This window comes from Hyaena hyaena, unplaced genomic scaffold (genome assembly GCF_003009895.1).
Source record: "Hyaena hyaena isolate Hyena2069 unplaced genomic scaffold, ASM300989v1 scaffold_144, whole genome shotgun sequence".
Classification (NCBI taxonomy): Eukaryota; Metazoa; Chordata; class Mammalia; order Carnivora; family Hyaenidae; genus Hyaena; species Hyaena hyaena.
Window position 1 is genome coordinate 647,381 of NW_024080776.1, and position 22,339 is coordinate 669,719.

Sequence of the window (22,339 nt, forward strand, 5' to 3'; positions counted from 1 at the left end):
TGGAGCTGGAGAAGCATTCAGGGGCCAGACTTTCCTGGACCCTTTATCCTGAAGCAAAGAGGAAGCCACAGAAGCAGTGGAGCACTTTAATTAATTAGCCAAACTGCTATTACAAGTCAGCTCCAAAATGTATGGCAGAAATTTCTCTCTCATGTCACAGTCCAAGGCATAGATTCATTCCTGGTTGGTAGACTGCTGTATCAGCTACCTATTGTCGTAAGGCTGCATAACACACAACCACAAAACTTCAGTGCACACAGCAGTACATGTTTATTACACAGACATCTGGAGTCAGGTGGGGCTCAGCTAGATAGTTCTGCTCATCTCACCGGGCTCATTCACAGGTCAGGGATTGCTGGTTGAAGGCTGCGCGAGCCTGGCCTCAGCTGCACAACTGGGGGACTAGGCTTACTCCATGTGAGCCCAACTCTCATGTGGGCTGAGTTCAGTGGGGTGGGCGGGCGCTGCAGCCAGGCTGCCTGGGTCCAAGGCCTGGCTCTGCTCCTTACTGACTGTGCCATCTCCAACAGGCTTCCTAGGCTCACCTCTTCTCTAGCAGCCTAGTCTGGAATGTTCACGGTCAGATGGCAGAGATGAAAGCAAACACACAGAAGCATGCGGGATTTCATGAGACTTAAGCTTGGGACTTTTGCCTCATTTTACTGATTCCCCATTCGTCTGATTGGACCCGTATACTTCACCTTTATGAGGGGAACTATGAGTTCACATAACAGTAAGACATAGATGCACACAGGGACAAGGCGTGAACCATTCGCTCCACTCTATCTGCCATGGACCCTGTCCTGAAAGGGTCGATTTAAGGACCCTGGCTCCTTCCACCTTGTGATACTGTCATCTTATAGGGCCTTATCATCATCTAAAACTAAACAGTAAAAGAGGAAAGTAGGGATGGAGGAAGCATGTTGTCTCTCAAGAGCCTTGAACTTCAAATGGCCCACACCACTTCCCCACAGATTCCAGTGGTGAAAGCTAGTTATATGACCAAGCCTAGTGTCATGTCCCTGGCTAGACAGCTGCTTTCCAGCCATGACTATATAGTTCGGGAGAGGAGAGGGAACTTCAATGGACAGACAACTAGCCATCTCTGACATAGGGAGTAACTCATCACTGTGCTACCCTAAACTCCTGAGAGAATGAGAAGGAGGGTGATAACCTCTTGCATCATAGCACTGCCCCAGGTAGAGGTGATGGCAAACCCACATCACCCAACCAGATGGTTCAGAGAGACACAGGGAACAGTATATGTACTGGGCCATCACTGGGTGGGTAGGTCTTTGCAGACCCTAATGCAGCTGACAGAGAGATACAGAGGGACCAGACAGATCACATTGTCCCCAGGCTCCACCTACCCTCCAGAAGTTCACCCAAGCTCCCAGTGGGGCTTATGTGAGAGGATCCCCTCCCTCCATGCAGATGTCCTCTCCCACGAAGAAGATGCCATGCAAATACTTAGGAGACGCAGCCAACATCAAGTTCAACAGGCTCAACTTCAAGACAAGGAGGAATCCCGGCACCCCCTGCCTGCTCCCTTTCAGAATGATGCCCCGGGAGCACGTGTCTCTGGAAAGCAGTGGGTCGGCTTGGCAAGCCTCTCTCCAGAAAGCCGAGACATGATGTGAATGCCAATGATCCCCCACGCCCGAGAGGAGGGGGATGCAATTATAGCAAATTCTGCTTACAGTTCAGATTCAATATTTGGAAGGGATAATCCTGAAATAAGAGATTGCCTGATTTCTCTCCCAAGCCTGTGAATGGTTCATTAGCTCCTATTTGACATTTGATGGTTGAGTCTGATTGGCTTTATTGTGGAGTTGGACTTTAAGAAGTCCCCAAGACAGAGCAATCAAGTTTCACAATGATCCCCAACTGCAAATTTTAAAACATAAATGGCAGCTGTGCCTTGGACATCGATCCCATGAATGCTGCGGGGAATTTGTATTTCATCCCCACTTAATGAAACGCAATCCTGCTTGGCAAAGCTGGGCCCTGACTCAGCACTTAGGATTTCCTCAGCAGTGCAGCCCTGGGGGCTGCAAACAAAGAACCCCCAGACTCAAGCATCAGTAAAGATGAGTGTGTCCCAGTCTTGTGTAGGGCCACCTAGGCACGAGCGTCACTGAGGAACGTGAAATTGAGGTTGTACCCTGGAGGGGACACAGTCTAACTGTGGAGATGGGTCCCTTACACCCAAAACAGAAATATAAAGATAGCAGACACTCAGGTCCACCGTGGGAGCCCAAGGACTGCAGGGGTTCCTCTTCTGAGAATGGAACTCCTGGGAGAGAGAATGGGGGGCCATGGTCTGGGCTGGTGCCTGAGTAGGGTGGGAGAGGGCATTCCAGGTATGGGATGTGAGCAAAGGGCTAGCGGAGTCTGACAGCCCCCTCTTCCTCACTGGAGGAAGGTGGCGCCTTCTCGGGGTTCCTGTATCTCCTGAGCCTTCCCACTCCCTGCGTCTAACACAAGACATTGGCTTTGTCTGTCCTTATCGACCATGGGCCCTTTGCGGACAGGGACTGTCTTATCCATTTCCAGGCCCTGGTGCCCATTAAATGTTTGTTGGTCAAATGAAGTATGGCGCCTAACCACGTTCTACACTCTAAATATGCTGTTGTGATGTTGTCAGTGGTGTGGTGACGTGAACAAACAGCTGAGTCTACTCTTTAAGCGACCAGGCTTCTAGGAATCCAGGAACTTCTGTGGTGTAGTAGTGTTCACAGGGGACATGAAGAGGACTCATTCTCTCCCTCAGCTGATCCTTTTCAGCCCTAGAGAGACAGAGGGTGGAGGGGATGGGGGGACACCTATGGAGGGTCTATGATGTGTCCAGCACTGGGAGGGGTGCTTCATAGTCACTTATGGCTCATGGAGGCCCAATGTACAGTGCTTAGGACATCAGCCCAGGGGCTCTGCCACTTCAAATGTGTGTGTTCTCAGGCAGGTTAGCAAAGCTCTCCATGCCCCGGCGTTCTCTCTAAAAGGAGAGTTTTCTACTGCCTAGGGTTGTATGAGGAAGCCATGTGTTTGCACTGGCAAAGTCCTCAGATCAGAACCTGGCGCATCATCAGCTGCCAGCGAGCGCTAGCAGGCATGACTGCTCTCATTTGCCCTCGTCACCCCCACTTGGCAGCCAGGGTGTCATTCCCACCTCACAGCCGAGAGCTGACACTTAGAGAAGTGGGTGACTGGCCCAAGACCTGGCAGTAGTGGGACCTTGCTCTGCCTGACGTCAGAGCCATAACGTTCAGATGGCTGCTGGCGAGAGGGAGGAGTGGAAGAAGGGAGAACATTCCAATATGGCTGCCATGGGCTGGACACCTTCCCAGCTCCTCCATTAATTCCCCAGCTTCAAGTCAGCTGCTCTAAGGCCCACCTCCCCCTGGCTCCAGCCTCTATCTCTCCACACCGCGAGCCCTCCCCTCACCCTGGCACCACACCCCAGGGTCTCCCACATCAGACAGAACCCTTTCAGCCTCTCTCCACAGCCAAACACGCATGGCCTCGCTTCCAAAACCCAACACACACTCACACACCCTCACCTGCACACACTCACACAGACACAAAAATACACACATACACATGCTCCTATACACCACTCACACACATATCTGCTCACACCCATGCTCATGCAGATGCCTATACACACTTATACACACCCATATACATACTCTCACACCTACAGACACACAGGCACATAAACCGTACCCATATGTAAATGCACACTATTCTCACACATGCACACACATGTACACACAAACACTCACACATGCAGTCACAACACATCCTTCTCACCCATGCAGGCACAGACACACACAAACACACTCACGTGTATGCACACTCATGCATACGCATGCTCATTCACACGTGCATGTTCTCATACACATGCTTTCAAGCCCGTGGATGTTCACACACACACACACACACACACACACACACACACACACCTTGCCATGCTTGTCTTTGACCACAGGGGAAGGCAGGCAGAAACACCAGCAGAAGTCAGGGCCAGAGGCACACACCAGCCCCTTGCACTGGAACAGCCCAGCTCAAGCAACCCCAGTCTCTGGCAGCCCAATGTCTCTTCTCAGTTTCTCTTGCTGCCTCAGCTGCCCCTTGGCTGCCCCCCAAGACCCGATTTCAGTGCCAGGCCCCCCTCCCCACAGCCTGAACACTCTCCCCCTCTCCTCCCCATCTCAGCCTTTTTGTTCACCTCGGCATCTGCTCTCTGGACTCCACAGGACATGGGCGTCTGCCAGCAAACAGGACCTCTTCCATAACAGCCTCACACTCTTTCCCTTCTGGCACCTCCAAGGAGCATTACTAACGGTGACCATCATGATCATGCTGGGAGGGGCCCCCCTACCCAGGCATACACATGGGAACCAAGCCTTCCCAATGCCCCTCAAATCAGAGAGTGTAAATGTCTGCTCACCCATTAACTCTCAAGCAGCGCCTCAGAAAGACATGGATTCTTTGAGGATTAAGGGCAATTCATATTTCTCTGCCTGCAGTATCACCTGCCCATCACCAGGGGGCAGCCCTGATTCACTTATTTGTGTTTAAACACCTCTTACCCAACCCCCAGTCCATAAAAACAGTGAAGCTGGTGAGAATATAAACAAGCCAGAAAGGGGTGTGTGAGGGGTGTGTGAGGGGTGGGGGGGGGGTTTGGGGTGAGTGTGTATGTGAGTATATGTGGGTGTGTGGAGGGGTGTGTAGTATGGGTGGGAGTGAGGGTGAGTGGGTAAGGGTGAGTGCATGGGTGTGGGAGGGGTGTGGGTGTGTGGGTGTGTGTGGGGTGGGAGTGAGTGGGTAGGTGTGGGTGGGTGTGGATGCGGGTGGGAGTGAGGTTGAGTGTAGGAGTGAGGGTGAGGGTGAGTGTGTGGAGGGGTGTGGATGGTGGTGAGTGGGGGAAGGCAAGTGGGTGGGGGGTGAGTGGGTGGGGGAGGTGGGAGGTGGGGTGTGTGGAGAGCAAGATCACTACAATATGGATAGACTGAGAAAAGAGACAAAGGGGACTGAATGAGATTCAGTGTAGTTACTACTACTGGGGCACATATTTGATTCTGAGTTTCCTTTTCACCATAGAAAAAACAGAACCACTCCCTAGGTCACTCACTTCTCTAGGGACAGGCCAAAATTTCATTTGGGAGGCTGCTGGGAAATCTACCACACCTTGGCTGATACAGCTCGCTGTCAGGGTCTTCTAGATCAATCCTGCTCATGCATTGGGCCCAGTATGCTGATCCTTCTTTAAATTTGTCATCTTTCCATTTTAGCCTTGAATTTAAAGCGACAGCTAAGAGCTCTCACCCTAGAGCCACACCTGTACTCTCACTAGGTCCTGTCTCAGTCCCACTCCCCTCAGGTTTACATCCACGTCTTCCCCAAAATTGACCTTCTCAAGGTCACCAGACGCTTCATGTCACCGAACCCAGGGGCAGTTCTCGTCTTCATCTTTCCAGAGGTAACTATGGCATTTGACCCAGGCAGTCATGCGCCAATTCCTAAAACACTTCCTTCATTTGGCTCTGAGGATACAACTCATACTGGTGTCTCTCGATTGCTCCTTATCTTTCTGCTTTGCAGGTTCCTGCCTCTCTGCCTTACCTCCAAATGTCGCAGTGCCCTGCTACGCTTCCATCCCAGGACCTCTCCTTTTCCCCAGCCAGCCACTCCCTCCATCCAGTTTCAGAACTCGAAGGATCAGATACTTCCTGATGACTCAACATGTATGTCTGTGGTCCTCATCTCTACAGATGTCAAACAGTCATGTCAGAAAGAGCATGTCAGAATTCTTGGTACCCTCACCAGACCTACTCATTTCTGGTTCCCATCTCAACAGATGGCAGCACTGCTGGATTCGGGACAACCTTAGAGTTGTCCTTGACTCCCCCTTCATTCACCCTTGACACCGAAGGTAACAGAAAATAATCCTATGGCTCCAACTTCACTGAATCTCTAGACTCTGACACGTTCTTGCAGCTCAACTCAGACTGCCTGTCTAAGCCACCAGCACGGTTTGGTAGGCAGAGGCTTTGTCCATTTTGTTCATCGCTGTACCTCATGTGCCCAGAAGGGTGCTTGTCACATGGTGTGCCATCAGTCAATATTTGGTGACCAAGTTAAAGAATGCCTTAGAGTTCGTCAAGCACATAAGACACAAAGAGGATTCTGTTTCTTGATAAACAAATCATTTCACAACTCTGAAAATAATAATCACCAGCATTTTTTGAACACGCACCATGTGCCAGCCTCCTTGCCTGGGTCAGGAAGGTGCTAGATGAGATGGGTGGGGTTCAGAGAAGAAGGAAACTGGCCAAGGCCAAACATCTAGTGGTTCCTGGAGTAGATATTTCAAACATATTCATTTATTCAACTCATTGGTGTTAGTTGAGCACCAGCTATGTGCCAGAAGCCATTTGGGGAGAACAAAATAGACAAATTCCTTATTTTAATAGAGCTTATGATCCAGTAGGGAGAGAAATGTAAGAAATAAAATGTATATAGAGGTCCATGCTACCAGAAAGCAAGTTAAGAAAACAAGGATTGATGGGAGAAGTTCTCTGAGGTAGGATGGCTGGGCAAGATCTCTTTGGGAGAAGTGGCATTTAAGCAGAGACCCAGATGCAGTGACAGGTGAGCTATATGTACATGTGGGGGAAGAGCAAAGACCTGAAGTAAGAAACCTTTGGTGTGTTTGAGCGACAGCAAGGAATCTGGTGTGGGCAGAACCTAGACAGTGAAGGGCAGAATCTTTGGAGATAAGTTCAAAGCCTTGGGGGGGGGGGGGGGGGGGGGGGATGCAGAACCTTGTAGAGCAGTAGAAGCCTTTGGATTTACCCTGGCTGGACTCAGACTCAAGACTGCAATATCAACTCTTACTAAATTTCCAGCCTGCCAGTCTGCAGTCTTCTCTACAGACTTCAAACTTGCCAGTCCCACTATTAAATCAGCCAGTTTCTTAAAACACATCTAGATAGACAGACATAGATTAGACGATTGATAGGTAGATGATAGGCAGATAGTTAGCTAGTAGAAAGAAAGGAAGAATAAGATTTACATTTTTATATATAAATAGGATAGGATATATATTTGAATATATAAATAGATATATGAATATATATTCATAGTCTACATTCATTCTGTTTCTCTGCAGAATTCTGACTAATACAAGGCTGTTTGAATAATCCATGAGATCAATGACCAGGAATGATGGCTTGGACCTCCGGTAGCAGTGGACATGGTGAGATATGGTTAGAGTCTAGAAATATTTTAAAGGTAGAGTCAACTGGGTTTGCTAATGAATTGAATTTAGCAAATAAAAAAGAGGCATCAAGGATGACACCATCGACTCTATGGTAGATGCTGAGCTGGTAAATAAAGGAGTCTGGAAAAGAAGGGAGAGGTCAGGTTAGGGAGAGAATAGGGTACTGGTGGCATTAAAGTCCTGGAGACTGGATCAGATCACTGGTGACTATGGACACAGGAAAGCAGTCCAAGGACTGAGCCCTGGAGCCCCTGGGGCATTCTGAGGACACAGAAAAGATGAACCATCGAGACTGGCAGAAAATCTGGGGAACGCGTATCCCAGGTGGCAAATGGAGAAAATGCTTTATCCCAAGAAAGACAGGGTGGTCGTTTGTGACAAATGTTGCTGGGGAATTGGTCCATTTAGGGGCAGGGAGAGTCATAGGCTCTGGGGCAGCACGGCAGGGGGCTCTGAGTGGGGAATCCAGTGTCGAGATAGGAGCTCCCAGACACACACACAGGCGAGCTGTCACTCCGCCATGGCGTTTGAGGTTTCCACACAGAGACCAGAGTCCAGGATGGTGTGACAGTCACTTCCCAGGTCCCTAAAGAAGGAAGTTCCCTGAGAAGCGTCAGAGCACGCTGGCCAAACAGGGCGGCAGTCAGGGTTTGTGTCTGTGACTGATTTAGTTTTGACAGATGATGGGTCATTCATGAAGCGGTTAGGAGGAGCTGGGCGGAAATACGAATTTGAGTCACATTAGGCAGATAGGGAAGTCACACGACTTGTTCCCAGGAAAAGAGTAACACATGATGAACCCTGGCTGGAGGAGCTAGAAGGCAGAGAAGAGAACAAGGGTTGCTCCTCACCCTTTGGTGTGGGGCCAGGGGCACTGAGCTTGCTCTGGTTGGAAGAGCAAGATCAGAGCTGTTCCAGCTGTAGGTTCAGAGATGGGGCTTGTCAGGGAGAGCCCCCTGAGAGGCAGTGGACTGACTGCATGGCCACCGTGGACTAGACACTGGCTGGGGAGGCGGCCAGCTTGAGGACAGGGAGAGTCACCAGTTCCTCTGGGACAGCCACGATGAAGTTGTTCATTTTCCTCCCAACAGCCACGATGAAGTTGTTCATTATTTCCCAAACTTACTGATGAAGAAACAGAGAGGCTTGGAGAAGCTAAGTAAGGTACCCAAGGTCACACAGTTGAGAAGCACTGAGATCTTCTTGCCTCCAAGGCCCATGTTCTGTTTTCTAGAACACCGTCAGCTGAGCAGATGCAAGAATCCCAGAGACAAAGCCTGCTCTCCCCTTACTCACATGATGCTTGACCTTGCTGGGCCTCAGGTTACTCATCTGGAAAATAGAGACAGCCATTACACCTCTCCTAGAGGATTAGAAGGAATCATTTGCATAAACCAGCTCTGGGCCTAGCACCAGGTGCAAGTTCAAGAAGTGAGAGCTATTGTTGCCAATGATTATTTTCAGTTTGCAGATGAGAAAGCATGTAAGGACCCGTTAGTTCCTTCATACTCAAAACAGTAAAGGCTGAAGTCTGGATTCAAAGCAAGACATAGGAAATGCCAGAGTTCACTCAAGCTCTTCCCCAGTTCCTCCCGAGTGAAGAGACAGGGAGCTGGGCATTTTAGGAGGGCAGGACGCATCAGCAGAAGCACGTGCAGATAGGGTTTTGTCTTAGGGCATGGGATGACATCAAAGTTGGGCCACAGGCTGGAGAGTGAGCCTTAAATACCTAGCTGGGCCACCTGGGCTTCAGTTCGATGCCACGTGTGGGGTACCTATCACACGCCGGGCTCCCTGTCCAGCAGAAGTGAGCCCTGGCTCTCAAGCACTGTTTACAACTGCCCAGAGACAGTGGTGATAACACCCTTGTGGACTTTGCCCTCTTCTCCCTGACCCCACCTTCAGCCATGGATATAGTGGGTTACACATTGCCTAGAAGGAGATTAGGGGGCAAGTGTTACTCAGTGGACCCGGCCCCATCGCCCCCACAGAGACCCTATGCAGTGGATTTTGTCATTATGCCCATTTGATGGAAGAGGAAACAGGCTCAGTCCGAGTTCGTGTGACTTGTCCAAGCTGATACAGCTGCAGCAGGACCACGATTTGAGCCCAGGTCAATATGTCCCCAAGGTCGGTGTTATTACCTCCTCCTCCAACCCAATAGCATGCTGGGTTAGGCGATTGGCATTTGCAAGGCATGGACGGGCAAGATGGGTCAAATGTGGACTGAATGTACGGAGCACCATTTGCAGGTGGCAGATAGAGGCGGGTTGAGGGCTTGGAAAGGGACTGACGAGGAGGAGGAGCCTTAAACTGAACTTGGTGGAGGGGCAGGAAACAATCGGGTCCAGGGCCCCAGAGAGCCCTGACATCTGTCCTGTGTCAGACCATCTCGCCCTGGACCAGCCTATCTATCTGCATCCTTTGCCCAGAGAAAGGACCACGGGCTGACCTGAGTCAAAGATACTTGAGTCCCTGCCGTGCCACTGACTAGCTTGGTGACCTGGGGCAAGTTAATTCACCTCCTGAGCCTCACTTTCCTTGTCTGTACAATGGTCTCTCCATCATTCCATGTGAATAGGTGTCATGGAGCTAAGGAAAGTGGTGTGTCCAAGGCCCCCCTCCAGAGCCACCCATACAGGTGCCTGACACACAGTATCCTGGTTCTGTGTGCTCTGGGCCTCCCTGCCCTCATCACCCCCAGCCACCTTCCTAGGAATGGGCTCCAGGCTTGTCAGAGAGCCAGCCAGCTGTCAGCCCCGCCCCAGCTGGCCAGTTAATGAGTGGCCCGGGTCCTGGAGCTGGGCCTATAAAGAGGTGCTCGCTGGGGAAGCAGGTGGGAGCCCGTGGACAGCAGCACTGGGGTACAGACGGCGTGAGACACGTGGCAGGATGGTGTCAGGGCTCCCGTCCAGGGTGACTGTATTCCTCCTGGTGCTGCTGCAGGGCACACAGTCAGTCTACATTCAGGTGAGTCCCTCCGGCCACTGTGCCCTTTGCCTGAAGCGCCCCCCATGAGAGGCTGGGATGGAGAGGGGACGCCAGGAACTTCATGGGATACAGGGGAGCAAGGGCCCGGGGCTCAGCCCAACATCTAAGCACAACCCAGGGACCAAGAGAGCTGGCAGGCGGGGGCAGCAAGAAGGCCGAAGGCAGTGATAGCAATAATAAACCGCTGCTCTATCAGAAGGCCGGTCCTGGCCAGAGGTCAGAGGGTGGAGCAAGACATAGTCCCTGCTCTTTGGGAGCCCAGAAGGAGGGGGCTCTCCCACAGCTCCCTATAGTCACCCATGAGTGGGTGGATGGGGGACAGTCACCAGAAAGGCTTCCTGGCAGGTAAGTGAGCTGACATCGCAGGACGATAGCCAGGCACAGAGGACAAGGCAGCGCGGGGCAGAGGGCATAGCAGATGCAAAGGCTCGGAGAGAGGACAGCAGGAGGCCCAGGGCTCCTTCCGGGACAGCTGTGAGGCAGGAGGGAATCGTGGAAGCAGGGTCTGCCTGCCAGGCAGCAGGATGCTGCTGGCCAGCAAGGATGTGGACATCTGTGGCCCTGGGTGTCCGTCACATTCCCAACTCTGGGCGGAGCCTCCTTGGGAGGGACGGGGAGAGTCACCTTCCCCCCCCTCTCCCCTGCAGCCCTGGCCTTGAAACCCGGCCAACTTGGGGTTGCCATCATTTTGCCATGTCTGTTCAGGGGTGATCACCCGGTTGCCGGGTGTGGACCGTACTGGTGCCAGGCGCTGGGGAGGGGCCGTTTGCCAGATGAGGCTCAGCGTGCGGAAGATACAGGCGGCCTGCTGGGGAGAGCCAGGATTGGAACCGGGGCTGGGTTCGGGGTTACACTGGTCTGTACCCTGAACCACCTGTTCCCCAGCCCCACCAGATCCTCACCTACAATTCCTGGGAGCCTGAGGCACCGTGGAGTGTGAAGTGGCAGACGCCCGCTCCCACCTCCCAGGCTGTCCTTTGAACATGGCCTGGACCACCCCACCTCCCACCCCCCCCGGAGAACAGGGAAAGTTCTGCGAGGTCTGAGGCTCTGACCTCCAGGCCCAGGCTTTGATCCCTCTCCCCTCCTCTCCCCTCGTTCTCCCCCTCAGTATCAAGGCTTCCAGGTCCAGCTGGAATCAGTGAAGAGGCTTAGTGACCTAGAGGAGCAGAGGCTGCCCAACCCCCACCTCCAGACCCAGAGGCTAGTGCCCCCTGCGTGTCACCACCCAGCCCTGCCACAGGATCTCCAGCCCATCTGTGCATCCAAGGAAGCAGACAGCGTCTTCCAGGCCTTGAGTGAGTGCCCCCACCCCTGCGGAGTTTGCTGCCTCTGGCTCGCTCTCTTCCCCAGACCACATTCCTCCACTTCCCATTCTTTCTATTAAGCACCCAGTGCCAGTGGCCAGAGCAGGGAGAGTCAGGCCTGCCAGGAGGCCCCGCAGGCCCCGGCAACCTGGACTGTTGATTGACCCATCAGATGTCACAGATGGGAGGGAAGGGGGCACCGGACATTGGACCCGTAAGCAATGGCTGACGGGGGAGCACGGGGGACGCAGAGGAGAGATGGCTCGTGTCTGCGGTGGCATCAGGAGTCTGAAAGACTCTTGGAAAGAGGAGGTGACAAGTAAGCTGAAATGTGAGGGAGGAAGCAGAACTGGCCAGTGACTAGAGAGGCTCACTAGCATTTATTGAGCACCTACTAAGTGCCAGGCCTGTGTCAGTCCCTTTGCTGGTCTTTCTTCACGACCAACCTGTCAGTTGATACTGTCCATAGAGTCAACAGGACAAGTCCAGCCCAGAGAGTGTAAGAGGTGTGCCCAGGCACCACTAGGAAGGAGAGGGCCAGGACTTGAACCTGAGCCACTTTCTGCTTCTACAGCATCATGCTCCTGATCTGTGAGAAGGAGGCTGGTCCTCGCCCTCAGGCCCTCCCCAAAGCATCCTTCTCTGGCTGCCTGGCCAGCAGCCCCTGGACTACAGGTGGTTCACGGTCAGGGTCAGCTGACCGGTCTTCTCCCCTGCCCAGGGACCATCGCTAATGATGACTGTGAGCTGTGTGTGAATGTCGCCTGTACCGGCTGCCTCTGAAATGGCTGGCTGCCCTGAGCCCACCCTGGACACTTTGTCCCCAGCCAGCTGCCATCATAGCTTGCACCCCCACCCGAGTTCCGGGGGGACCCTGAGGTCATCACCACCAGCCAGAGGGCCGAGTCGCTGAATCTGACACAAAGCGGTTGGGTACTTGGTTGGAGGAGAGTTTGGCTCCTGAGGCAGCGCTGCTGCTGAATAAAGATCCCCCACCTACACACGGAGTCAGGAGTCCATTTGTTCATCCCGGGAGCCACGGGCAGAGCCACGGGGGTAGCTGAGCGGTTGAGGAGAAAGGCTGATCTAATGAATTTCCTAGTTGCCAGTGCCTGGGGAGTGGGGTCATCAAGCCCTATTTCATATAGGAGGAGGGAGGCTCCAGGACGGGGGCTGGGGAGCGAAGTGAGGCACGCACAATCACAGACCTAAGAAACCTCAGAGCACCTGTTCCCATCTGACCCCACAAGCCAAGCTCAAGGGCTGGCCGAGCCGCAAAGCCAGCATGACAACCAGGATGCCGGGAGGGCAGGGAGCATCCCCCAGGAGGTAGGGCTGCAGGAGCAGTGGGTGCAGGGAAGACCCACGTGGTGCCCCCTCCCCAGGCCCGTTGTCCAGGCTGCCTCCACCCAGGGGGCTTGTGAGAAGATGGGCCTTGGCCCTTAGCCTTACCTTCCTGAGCGCCCACTCTTCTCAGGCTCCCCAGAGCCATCTGGCCAGGTCTAGATGGAAGACCTTTCCTCCCTCACTCCATCCTGGCAGCCCTGAGGAATAATAGTAACAATAATAGCCAACATCTATCGAGCATTCGCTATATACCCTAGACGCTATTTTAAATGTTTTGCCCATATTAACTCACTGAGTCCTCAAAACCGTCTGATAAAGCAGGTACCGTTATAAATATTCCACTTTACAAATAAAGAGACCCAGGTACAGAGAGAGAACTAACTAGGCCAAGACCCCAGGCTCGGCCAAGGGCCAAAGCGGACTTCTTCCCAGGCAGTCCAGGCCAGAGCCCGTCCTCTGAGCCTTCACATTGCTGCCTTCCTCATGACTCATGACTCGGGCTGTGCTGATGACACCTGATGGGGGGCGGGGCCTGCACTCTCACAGCTGCAGCCACCTCCTTCACTCAGGGCAGGGGCCGTGCTGGGCGTTCCCCGAAGAAGGGCCTTTCCACAGGGTGGGCTCCGCCACAGCCCCATCCCGTTCCGGGCAGCCAGGGAGGAGAGCCGGGCATAAGAGGGAGGTGCTCTCTGAACTCAGCTCACCCAGGGCCAAGGCCATGGTGAATTTCCGCAGACCCGCTGCCTGTCCCAACCTCCCAGCTCTGCTCATGAGCCCCATGGCCCCCCCACTCAACCAGGACACAAACCCAAGTGCTCTAGTTCCTGCCTCGCCTTCGGCCCCCGGGCAAGGCTGCGGGGTCTTTTGCAATGCTTCCTGTGACTCTCAGGCCTCTCTCTTGTCTTACAACCATTAAACGTGGGCCCTCAACACACTTCCCGAGGCCTGGCAGGCCTTCCTCCTTGGCTCTGTGTCCTGCAGACTCTCCGTGCCCAGCATGCCAGGGGAGCCCCGCAGCCCTGCTCTGACGGGGCCCCTTATCCTTCTGTGGCTCCCCAGCGCCCCCTCTCAGTTCTAAACTGAGCCCAAAGGCATTGTGACAACAGTCAGGTTGGAACTCCGCCCTGGGTGCCTCCCAGGACCCACCCTGTCCAGACTGAACCATTCTAGTGCCATGGACCTACTTCTGTGTCTGCATCTACTCCACCTTCCGGAACGCCCTCCGCCTCCCTCCCTCTAGATTGGTTTAGGATGTCCATCCACCCCAGTGTATGTGTCGCCCCTCCCCCTTTGCGGAGCCTCCCCTGACCTGGCCCTGAAGACACGTCACCCTCTGAATTCTGCAGCCCAAGCAATTCTGCCTCAGTCACCCCATGGCACTTCTCTGACTCCCCAAGAAATACTCTGGTCACCTCCTCTTTCCTCATTCCCTCTAACTTTGCTAACAAGCAGCCTTCCATACCTCACCTCCTCACCCCTGTCTAAACTATTCGCAGAGCTTGACTCTGGTTCCCCATCTTTTTGGTTTATTGTTTTTACCATTTATTGAATTCTCTGTTGGCGCGTGGCCTGAGCTTTTTCTGGATCTCATACACATTTACACGCGTTATTTCACCCAGCCTGGGTGGCAGGTACTATTACAGCCCCAGTTTCACAGGGGAGGCGATTGAGGCACAGAGAGGGAAAGCGACTTTTCCTAGCATCACACAGTATGTGGTACAGGGCTGGAAGTGGGTATCTGGCTTTAACCTGCCCCGCATTATATCCTCATACAGGCACGGGTGTGGTGGGGCTCACCCACTCTAGGGGGCAGAGAGACTGGCACAGAAGCCATTATGGCACAGGGTGGCCGGAGCCTTGCAAGGGGTGTGGGTCATCAAAGCACCCGCAGGGCACAGAGGACAAAATGGGAGCATGAAGACCCTCCTGGAAGGGTTAAGAAAGGCTTCTGAGGAGCGGCCATGGGAGCACGACCTGAGTAGGAGTTTCTCTGGCCAGGAGGGTGGGAAGAGGAGCAGAGCACAGGTGAGGGGAGCAGAGGAAGGGGTGAGGGCGGTGGCTTGAGGTGTGGTCCCGGCGGGGAGGGCAGGAGGCAACGCTGAGGTGGTCAGGGGGGCCAGGGCCTGGGGTACCCTGAACACTCCAGAGCTTGGGGCCAGTCTCACAGCCGCCCAAGCTGGGTTGGACATGCAAACCAGGGACTCCTGAGCTCACTCCGGGCTTAGGGACTTTGGTGTCCCTCGGGGACGTGAAAGAAAAGCAGAGGTTCCCCCCCCCCACACACACACACACTGAGGTACCCTCAGTGCCTGCGTGTGGTGGCAGCCCCGGTTCAGTAGGGAGGGGGTGCCTTGCACTTCACACCTAAACTCTGAGCTTGAGGGCAGGGCAGGCACCCATGAAGCTGGGTGAGGAGCCGGCTGGTAGATGAAGGAAGGAAGCGACACCAGGAGTACTCTGGGATCTGGTTTATTGGCTGAGGGTCGGAGTGGATCTTGGGGGGCAGTGGCAGCTCGGGACGGGTCAGGGGCCGGGCCAGCGCAGGGCGCCCCAGGCCACGCCCTCTCCACTCCTCCCCTGGGGGCAGGGGAAGGCGGAGCTGCGGGCCCTGGGAGCATCTGTGGCGGAGGGGCCCGGAGGCAGCGAGCCGACAGTCCTAGCATCCAGCACAGGCGGCGAAGGCACAGATCTCGCACGAGTCCGGGTCCTCGGCGATGGCCTCTGCGCAGGAGAGATGGGGCGCCCAGAGAGCCAAAGCCCCGCCCTCCCTTGAGCCAGAGCTTGGACACCTGTCCCTGAGTCCCCAGGAGAAACCCAGGCCTGTCCCCTCCCACTGGCTGGTCTCTCCGCCCCAAACAGGTACGGCTCAAGCCCGCCAGCCAGCGTGGAGGTGCCGCCCAGAAGGAGCAAGAGCGAAGGCCAGAGGGACGGGATGCAGAATTAGCAATGAATCATCAGAGCGAGGATCGGTCTAAAGCAAGCTCCGCCAATTACAGCTTAGAACTAATTACCACAGCTGCATCAGACCCACCAATCAGAGCACAGCCCCTCTCCAGCGCCACCAACCAGGGAGTTCCCCGCCCCACCCACCAGGGAGCGGCGGCTCACCCAGCCTCTGGAGGATCTCCTGGGCATTGGGCTCCTTGCAGAGAGGCTTGAGTTCTTCCGGAAACTTCTGGTGGCTGCAGGCGTTGGGAGCCACCAGGCCTCCACTCTGCCTACGGTTCCGAATGCCGGGCTCCTGGAGCTCCCGAAGGTCCTTGAGCTTCTTCACTGACTCCAGAGGGAAAGAGAACTCTCCATCCTGTGAGAGACAGGTCCCGAGTGCGAGGCCAGACCACAGCCTGCTCCGGGATGCCCGCGGGGTCCCCAAGACCCAGGTCGATGCTCTGGCTGAGAGGAAGGTCTCGAATTGAATCGAGCTCCTTCACTTCCCAGCCATGTGCCTAGGCCCAGTTATGTAACCTCTCTGGGGCTCACTTTTCCTCCTCTGGAAAATGGGACTAATAATCCCATTTTCCCAGGGTGAGCCTCCCTTGAGGAGCTTGGCTCATGGCAAAAGCACTCAGTAAATTGGCTAATCAACTCCCTTTCTCAAATGCGGATTTCTCTCCTCTCCATGTTTTTTTTTAAATTTTTTTTATGTTTTATTTATTTCTAGGAGAGAGAGAGAGAGACAGCGTGAGCAGGGGAGGGTCAGAGAGAGAGGGAGTCACAGACTGAAACAGGCTCCAGGCTCTGAGCTGGCAGTCAGCACAGAGCCCGACGCGGGGCTCGAACCCACGAACCGCGAGATCATGATCTAAGCGAAAGTCGGACGCTTAACCGACTAAGCCACCCAGGCGCCCCACTCCTCTCCATGTTTGAAGGGGAAGGCAGCCGAGGCAGGGCTGAGAAACAGACTCTTGAGAAACGGCCACACCTGAGCTCCAGAAAGAGGGAGTGCTTTCTCAGGGCACAGGTCCTGGGAACTGGGGGCAGAGTGCAAGCTGGGCCAGGGTAGGGACAGAGGATTTACCTGCACGGTGACTCCCCCTGCCAGGACTGCCCAGGTCGCAAGGAGGCACAGTGCAGACAGCAGGAAGGTGTCCATGGCAGCAGTGCCCGAGAGGGAGGAGCGATGGGTTCTGGATGCCAGAGGGAAACTGTGGATTTTTAAAGAGGGCAAGGTTACTGAGTAACCCAGAGGCCTTGTCAGCATCTCATCGGCTTGCCTTTCAACTCAGGCCTAATCAGATAAGGTGGAGACAGCCCTGGCAGATAAGAGATCAGTCCCAGATCAAGCCCGCCTCGCCCTGGGCTTGATCATCATCAAGCTTCATCAACACACACACTCACTGACACCTGCTGCAGGCCAGGCCCTGGCTGGGGTGGGAACAGAGCCCGGTGCGGGAGGCAGGGAGTTCAGAAAGATTTCCCAAAAGAGATTGTGCCGGGGCTGAGTTCTGGAGAATGGGTGGAACTTTCTTAGAGAAGGGGCAAGGGTTAGAAGGCTACTTCTTGCAGAGGATGCTGCACGGGGAATGGCCAGGAGGTGAACAGGTCTGGAATATTCAGGGACATGTGAAGAGTTCAGCCTGGGGGGGAGGGGGGAGAGGAGGGAGTTCCTAGGGGGCTTCAAATGATGAGAGATGAATTGCAGGCCAAGGCAGGTCCTAGGTTTGGCCACTATGACTTTGAGGGAGGACTCAGCTCTTCCTGTCCCACAGTCCTGGGTTCAAGTCCTACCTACTGCCCGATTTTAATGTGCGTGAACTTGGGCAAACTGTTTCTCCTCTCTGAGCCTCAGTATCCCTTGTGGATCAATAATACTGATACCATCCACCTGGTGGGCTCATTACGCCCCCCCCCCCCAGGTGGGGGTTAAATGATGTCATACAAACGCTCAGCTCGATGCCGGGCACACAGGAAGCACTCATCAGTGAAAGGTCATTCAGCTATTATTATTTTGATCAATATCAGCGGCAGCTTCTGGCCCCGGTTGGCCCTGCTGGTGACCACCTGCCTCTCCCGCCTGTCCTCCAGCCTCAGATCGGCCTCGAATGAACTCCTCCCCTCGCCCTCCAGACCCCCTTGCCCTGCTCCCCCAGCCCCCTCAGTCCTGTTTCTGCCTCCCGATCACCCCTGCCACGCACCCCTTCCCCTTCTACTCCCTTTCTTCCCCTGCTAGACCAGCCTAACCTCCCTGCCCTGGCCTTTCTTACCAGGCCTTTCTTACCAGGCTCCCCAACCCTTCCTGAACGTGCTTCCCCCTGCTTTTGAACGTGCTGTTTTATCTGCTATCATTGTCACTAGGCAAACCCCTCCTCAAACTTTAAGACCTGGACCCAAGAACCCCCACTGCATCCCTAAATCACCATTGTAGTCCCCACAGAAGCAGGAACACTCGTCTACTGGGAACGGTGGGCAGGATTACTCGGGTGTGTGTCTCTGCCCCTCTAGACTCTGGCCGCCATGAGGACTTGCTGCAGCTCAGTGTGTGTTCATCGTGTTCTGTTGTGAGCAAGGCCACCAGGACACAGAAGAACGAAGCCCTGGGAGCTCCATTGTTCTAATGTACCAACAAACCAGGCTAGAAGCCAGGACAGCTTCAAGGAAGGGGAGAGGGGCAGGAATTCTTGGGTATTGAAGAGGTCGTATTGAAGAAGGTGCTGGAGGGGCAGAGCCTGACCAGGAGGGAAGTCCAAAGGGGTCCGGCCGAGGGAGAGAGGGGGAGGACACACTGGTTCCACCTGCCTTCCCAGGCCGCGCCTCAGAACTGGGCTGGACTTCCCTCCCCTCTCCCGTGTGGGTGTTTGTGTGCGCGCGCGCATGCGGATGTTAACGTGCGTGTACCTATGCGCGTGCCGAGGGGTGTGTGTATGTGTGTGCACACCGAGGTCTGCACGTTCAGTCCAGCCCCGTGGCGGCCTCTGCTAGCCGAGCGCTGGATGGGAGTACGACTCGGGGAGAGTCAGAGATGGGACAGTCTCCGGTAGGGTTATGGATGGAGTCCAGGTTGAAGGTGAGGCTAGACACTTGCGTAAAGGTAGAGTCCGCTGTGATTGGGATGGAGGTGAACACCAGGTACAGATCAGAGGTACAGCTGGGTTAGGGTGAGGACTGGTTAGGGTCAGCCCGACGTTCTGGGTTGGGGTCGGGGCTAAGCTGGGGCAAGGCGGACGAACAGTTAGTGGTTAAGAGTTCAAGTCAGGACCTGAGGTGGGGTTAGATGGAGCAGAGGGTTGGGAGGGGGACGGCAGCGTGAGGTTTGACATTGGGGCGCCTCTGGGATTGGGTTGATGTAGGGATTGCAAACGATGTGGATGCTGGTTAGGATCGGGTTTAGGGTCAGGGTTGGGTCAGTGGGAGACTCAAGGAGATTGAAATACAGTTTAACATTGCGGATGAGGCTTGGGAGGGGCTGCTGTGTGCCCAAAGAGCCCCGTTTCTGGCTTGCTTTGGTTTTCAGTCTTTCTCCTCCCGAGATACAGAGGGACTGAGGGGCTTTGGTTCCTAGAGCCTCTTTGTCCCCCAGCCCCCCAGGCCTGGCCTAGCCGGTGCAGGGCGGGCGGACTGGAGTGGGTGGGGCTGCAGGAGTGATGTCCTTCATGCTGTGGGAAAGAGGAAATGGCTCCCGGCCTCAGGACTTTGGGCCCTGCCAGACCTAGCTCCACCTCTGACTTCCCCCTGGGAACAGAGAACCAGCTCCCCTTCCCGTACTCTCCCAGCCCAGCCCGGGGCCGAGGTGTGAGCTCAGGCCCCCTCCCTGCTGGGTGCTGGATCTTGGGGCCCTTCCAGAACCCCAGGCCCACACCTGAGTCCTGAGGCATTGGGCCCCAGGACCCTCACACCCCTCTACATGCCTTATGGGCAGCAGGGGAGGCTGGGATTGTTGCGCTTTCCACATACAAGGCCACCTCTTTTGGCAAACTCTTGCTCCTCTAGAACCTTCCAGGCCATGCTGCCTCTACGACCTGCAGCCCCACCTGAAAACACATCAGTGGCTGCCCCAGACCTTCAGAAGAAAGCCCAGACTCCCTGGTCTGGCATTCAAGGCCCTTCACGATTAGCTCCTGCTCACCCTTCAACCGGGATCCCCAAAGCACCCCCAATGAACCGGAAAGCCGGGCCCAGACCTGCTGTAGGTGACAAAGCCCCAGCTTTGAAGCTAGGCAGCCCGGCTGAGAGTCCCAGCCCCGTCAGGGAACAGGTGTGCAGCCTTACCCAGACTCGGTTTCTACATCTGACCACCGCAAACTTCCGATTGTCTAGAACATTTTCCTCCCTGACCCCCAGCTCCAGGAAGCCCACCTCCTCTGGGGTCCACCAGCCTCCTCCCCTTTCCCCGCTGTAAACCTGCCGAGCTGTCTATCCGGCCGCTCTCCTGTGAGCTCCTGAAGGCAGAGCCTGTGTCATGCTCTGTTGCGACTCCAGTGCTCACCGGAGGCCTGGCACTTAGTGAGGCCGCTGAGCCCTCAGGGGATCAGGAAGGTCGTGGCTTTTGCAATAGCGGCGGCTGGTTGTCAGACACCCGCTCTGGCCCAGGTGTTCTACAGGTGTGCAAGCACGCCACCCCTCACCCCCCGCAGCAGCCGCTGACGGGTCACCCTCTGATCTCTGAGAGGACGCCTGATGCTATTCCTTTGTGCCCAGCAGTTAACTCTTGTATTTGTGTGACCTCGGCCTGGTCCCAGTGTGCACGTTAAAGTTGGGTCCACCGAGGCCCGGTCCCCCCAGGCCAGGCTCTGACTCCAGGGGGAAAGGCCCGGAACAGAGCTCAGGCGGGAGTAGAGAGGTTCCTGTGCTGATCTGTGCGACCTTGGAGAGGGCGTGGCTCACATTTCACAGGCGCCCATCTTGTTGTAAACATGTCCTGGAGGGTGGAACAAGTTCCTCCAGGAGTCCAGAACTATCTGAGGAAGATGGGCGGTGTCTGTGAATCTCTTAACAGCTCTGGGAATATGTAAGAAATAGTATTTTTAAACATTTTTTATTTGAGAGAGAGAGTGGGGAGGGGGCAGAAGGAGAGAGAGAAAAGAACCTCGGACAGGCTCCATGCTTCAGCCTGAGGCAGGGCTCGATCCCTCAACCATCCTTGAGCTGAAATCAAGAGCCAGATGCTTAAATCAACTGAGCCACTCAGGAGCCCCATAAAAAATAACTGTAGAGCCCCACTTCATAGATGAATACAACGAAGGTCAGAAACCCTGAGAGGTTGGGGCACCTGGGCGGCTCAGTCGGTTAAGCATCCGACTTTGGCTCAGGTCATGATCTCGCGGTTCATGAGTTTGAGGCCTGTCAGCTGTGCTGACAGGTCAGAGCCTGGAGCCTGCTTCAGATTCTGTGTCTCCTTCTTTGTCTGCCTCTCCCCCGCTCACATTCTGTCTCTGTCTCTCCAAAATAGTTAAAAAAGAAAAAGAAAAACAAAGAAAAAAGCATTCCTCTCTTTTAAAAAAAAGAAAGAAAAGAGCCCAGAGAGGTTAAGAAACCATGGCTTTCCCAAGGGTGCATACACGGGTGCCGTGTACAGTTTTATTGGTAGTGCACTACACAGGGCACCCAGCCAACAGAGAGGATAAAGTGCAGACATGAGCCTGTGGCTACCTAGGCCTAGAGGAAGGCACAACTTTTCAGATTCATTGCCACATGGACTTGGCCGCAGCTGCGGTCACAAAACTGAAAAATTCCAGAACAGAAATCAGTTTTCACAAATTCCAAAGAAAAGCTTAAACATCTACTCAGTCCATACCTTCGGCACTATCTTCCTGGCCCCTGGCTCCCATCTTTAAAGAAGGGGAAGAAGAAAGGAGCAGCTGCTGAGTCGGACTCCAATAAGCAGGTCAATGATGCCCGTTTTACAGAAGAGGAAACAGAGGCTCTCAGAAGACAGTGCCCAGTGTTACACAGAAAGCCATTGCTGCGTTGGCATCTGAAGCCTATTGGGCTAGAGGGCTCCCTCCTCTCCCCCAGGCCCTGGGGTAGGTGGGCTCCTTCACTGATGCTCCAGGGGGCAGCTGGGGAGTGGCCAGAGGATGTGTCTGGTTGTCATCTCACATCCCTGTGGCCTGGCCAGGAGGCCACAGTGGTGGAGCTCCCCTCACTGATAGCTGCCTCCTCACCCCCCAACCCCTTGTCCGCTCTGGGCATTGGCCACCGAGACACCCTACCTCCCTGAAGACTGTCAGGAAGGAAAGGGACACAGCTGGAGCTCCGGCCACACGCCCCGGAGGCCACAGGCTAGAGGGAGGACCGGACGTGAGCACAGCCTCCCTAGGGCACAGCCAGGAAGCAGACTGAGAGCCACCAGAGAAGGTCCCCTGGGGCCAGGTCTGGGAATGCTTGCCGGACGAGGTGGCCTTTGAACTGGGCCTTGATCACTGGGCAGATTTGAGGCTCCAGAGATGGGGGCTGTGGGCAGAGG

The 22,339-nt window shown here is 54.8% G+C and overlaps 2 protein-coding genes across 2 annotated transcripts; one reads left to right on the forward strand and one right to left on the reverse strand.

Moving 5' to 3' along the window:
• The first annotated feature begins 5,751 nt into the window (after positions 1–5,751).
• On the forward strand, positions 5,752–12,372 carry GUCA2B (guanylate cyclase activator 2B). Its single transcript, XM_039238624.1, has 4 exons — positions 5,752–5,941; positions 10,128–10,261; positions 11,394–11,580; positions 12,311–12,372. The coding sequence occupies exons 1-4, from the start codon at positions 5,752–5,754 to the stop codon at positions 12,370–12,372; spliced, it is 573 nt and encodes a 190-aa protein (XP_039094555.1).
• Positions 12,373–15,389: 3,017 nt separating this feature from the next.
• GUCA2A (guanylate cyclase activator 2A) lies at positions 15,390–21,989 on the reverse strand. The gene is made up of 4 exons (XM_039238717.1): positions 21,668–21,989; positions 16,955–17,081; positions 16,045–16,240; positions 15,390–15,657 (listed from the first exon to the last, which is right to left on the reverse strand). Exons 2-4 carry the CDS (start codon positions 17,027–17,029, stop codon positions 15,593–15,595), a joined length of 336 nt encoding a protein of 111 aa, XP_039094648.1. The 5' UTR covers positions 17,030–17,081; positions 21,668–21,989; the 3' UTR covers positions 15,390–15,592.
• Between the last annotated feature and the right edge of the window lie 350 nt (positions 21,990–22,339).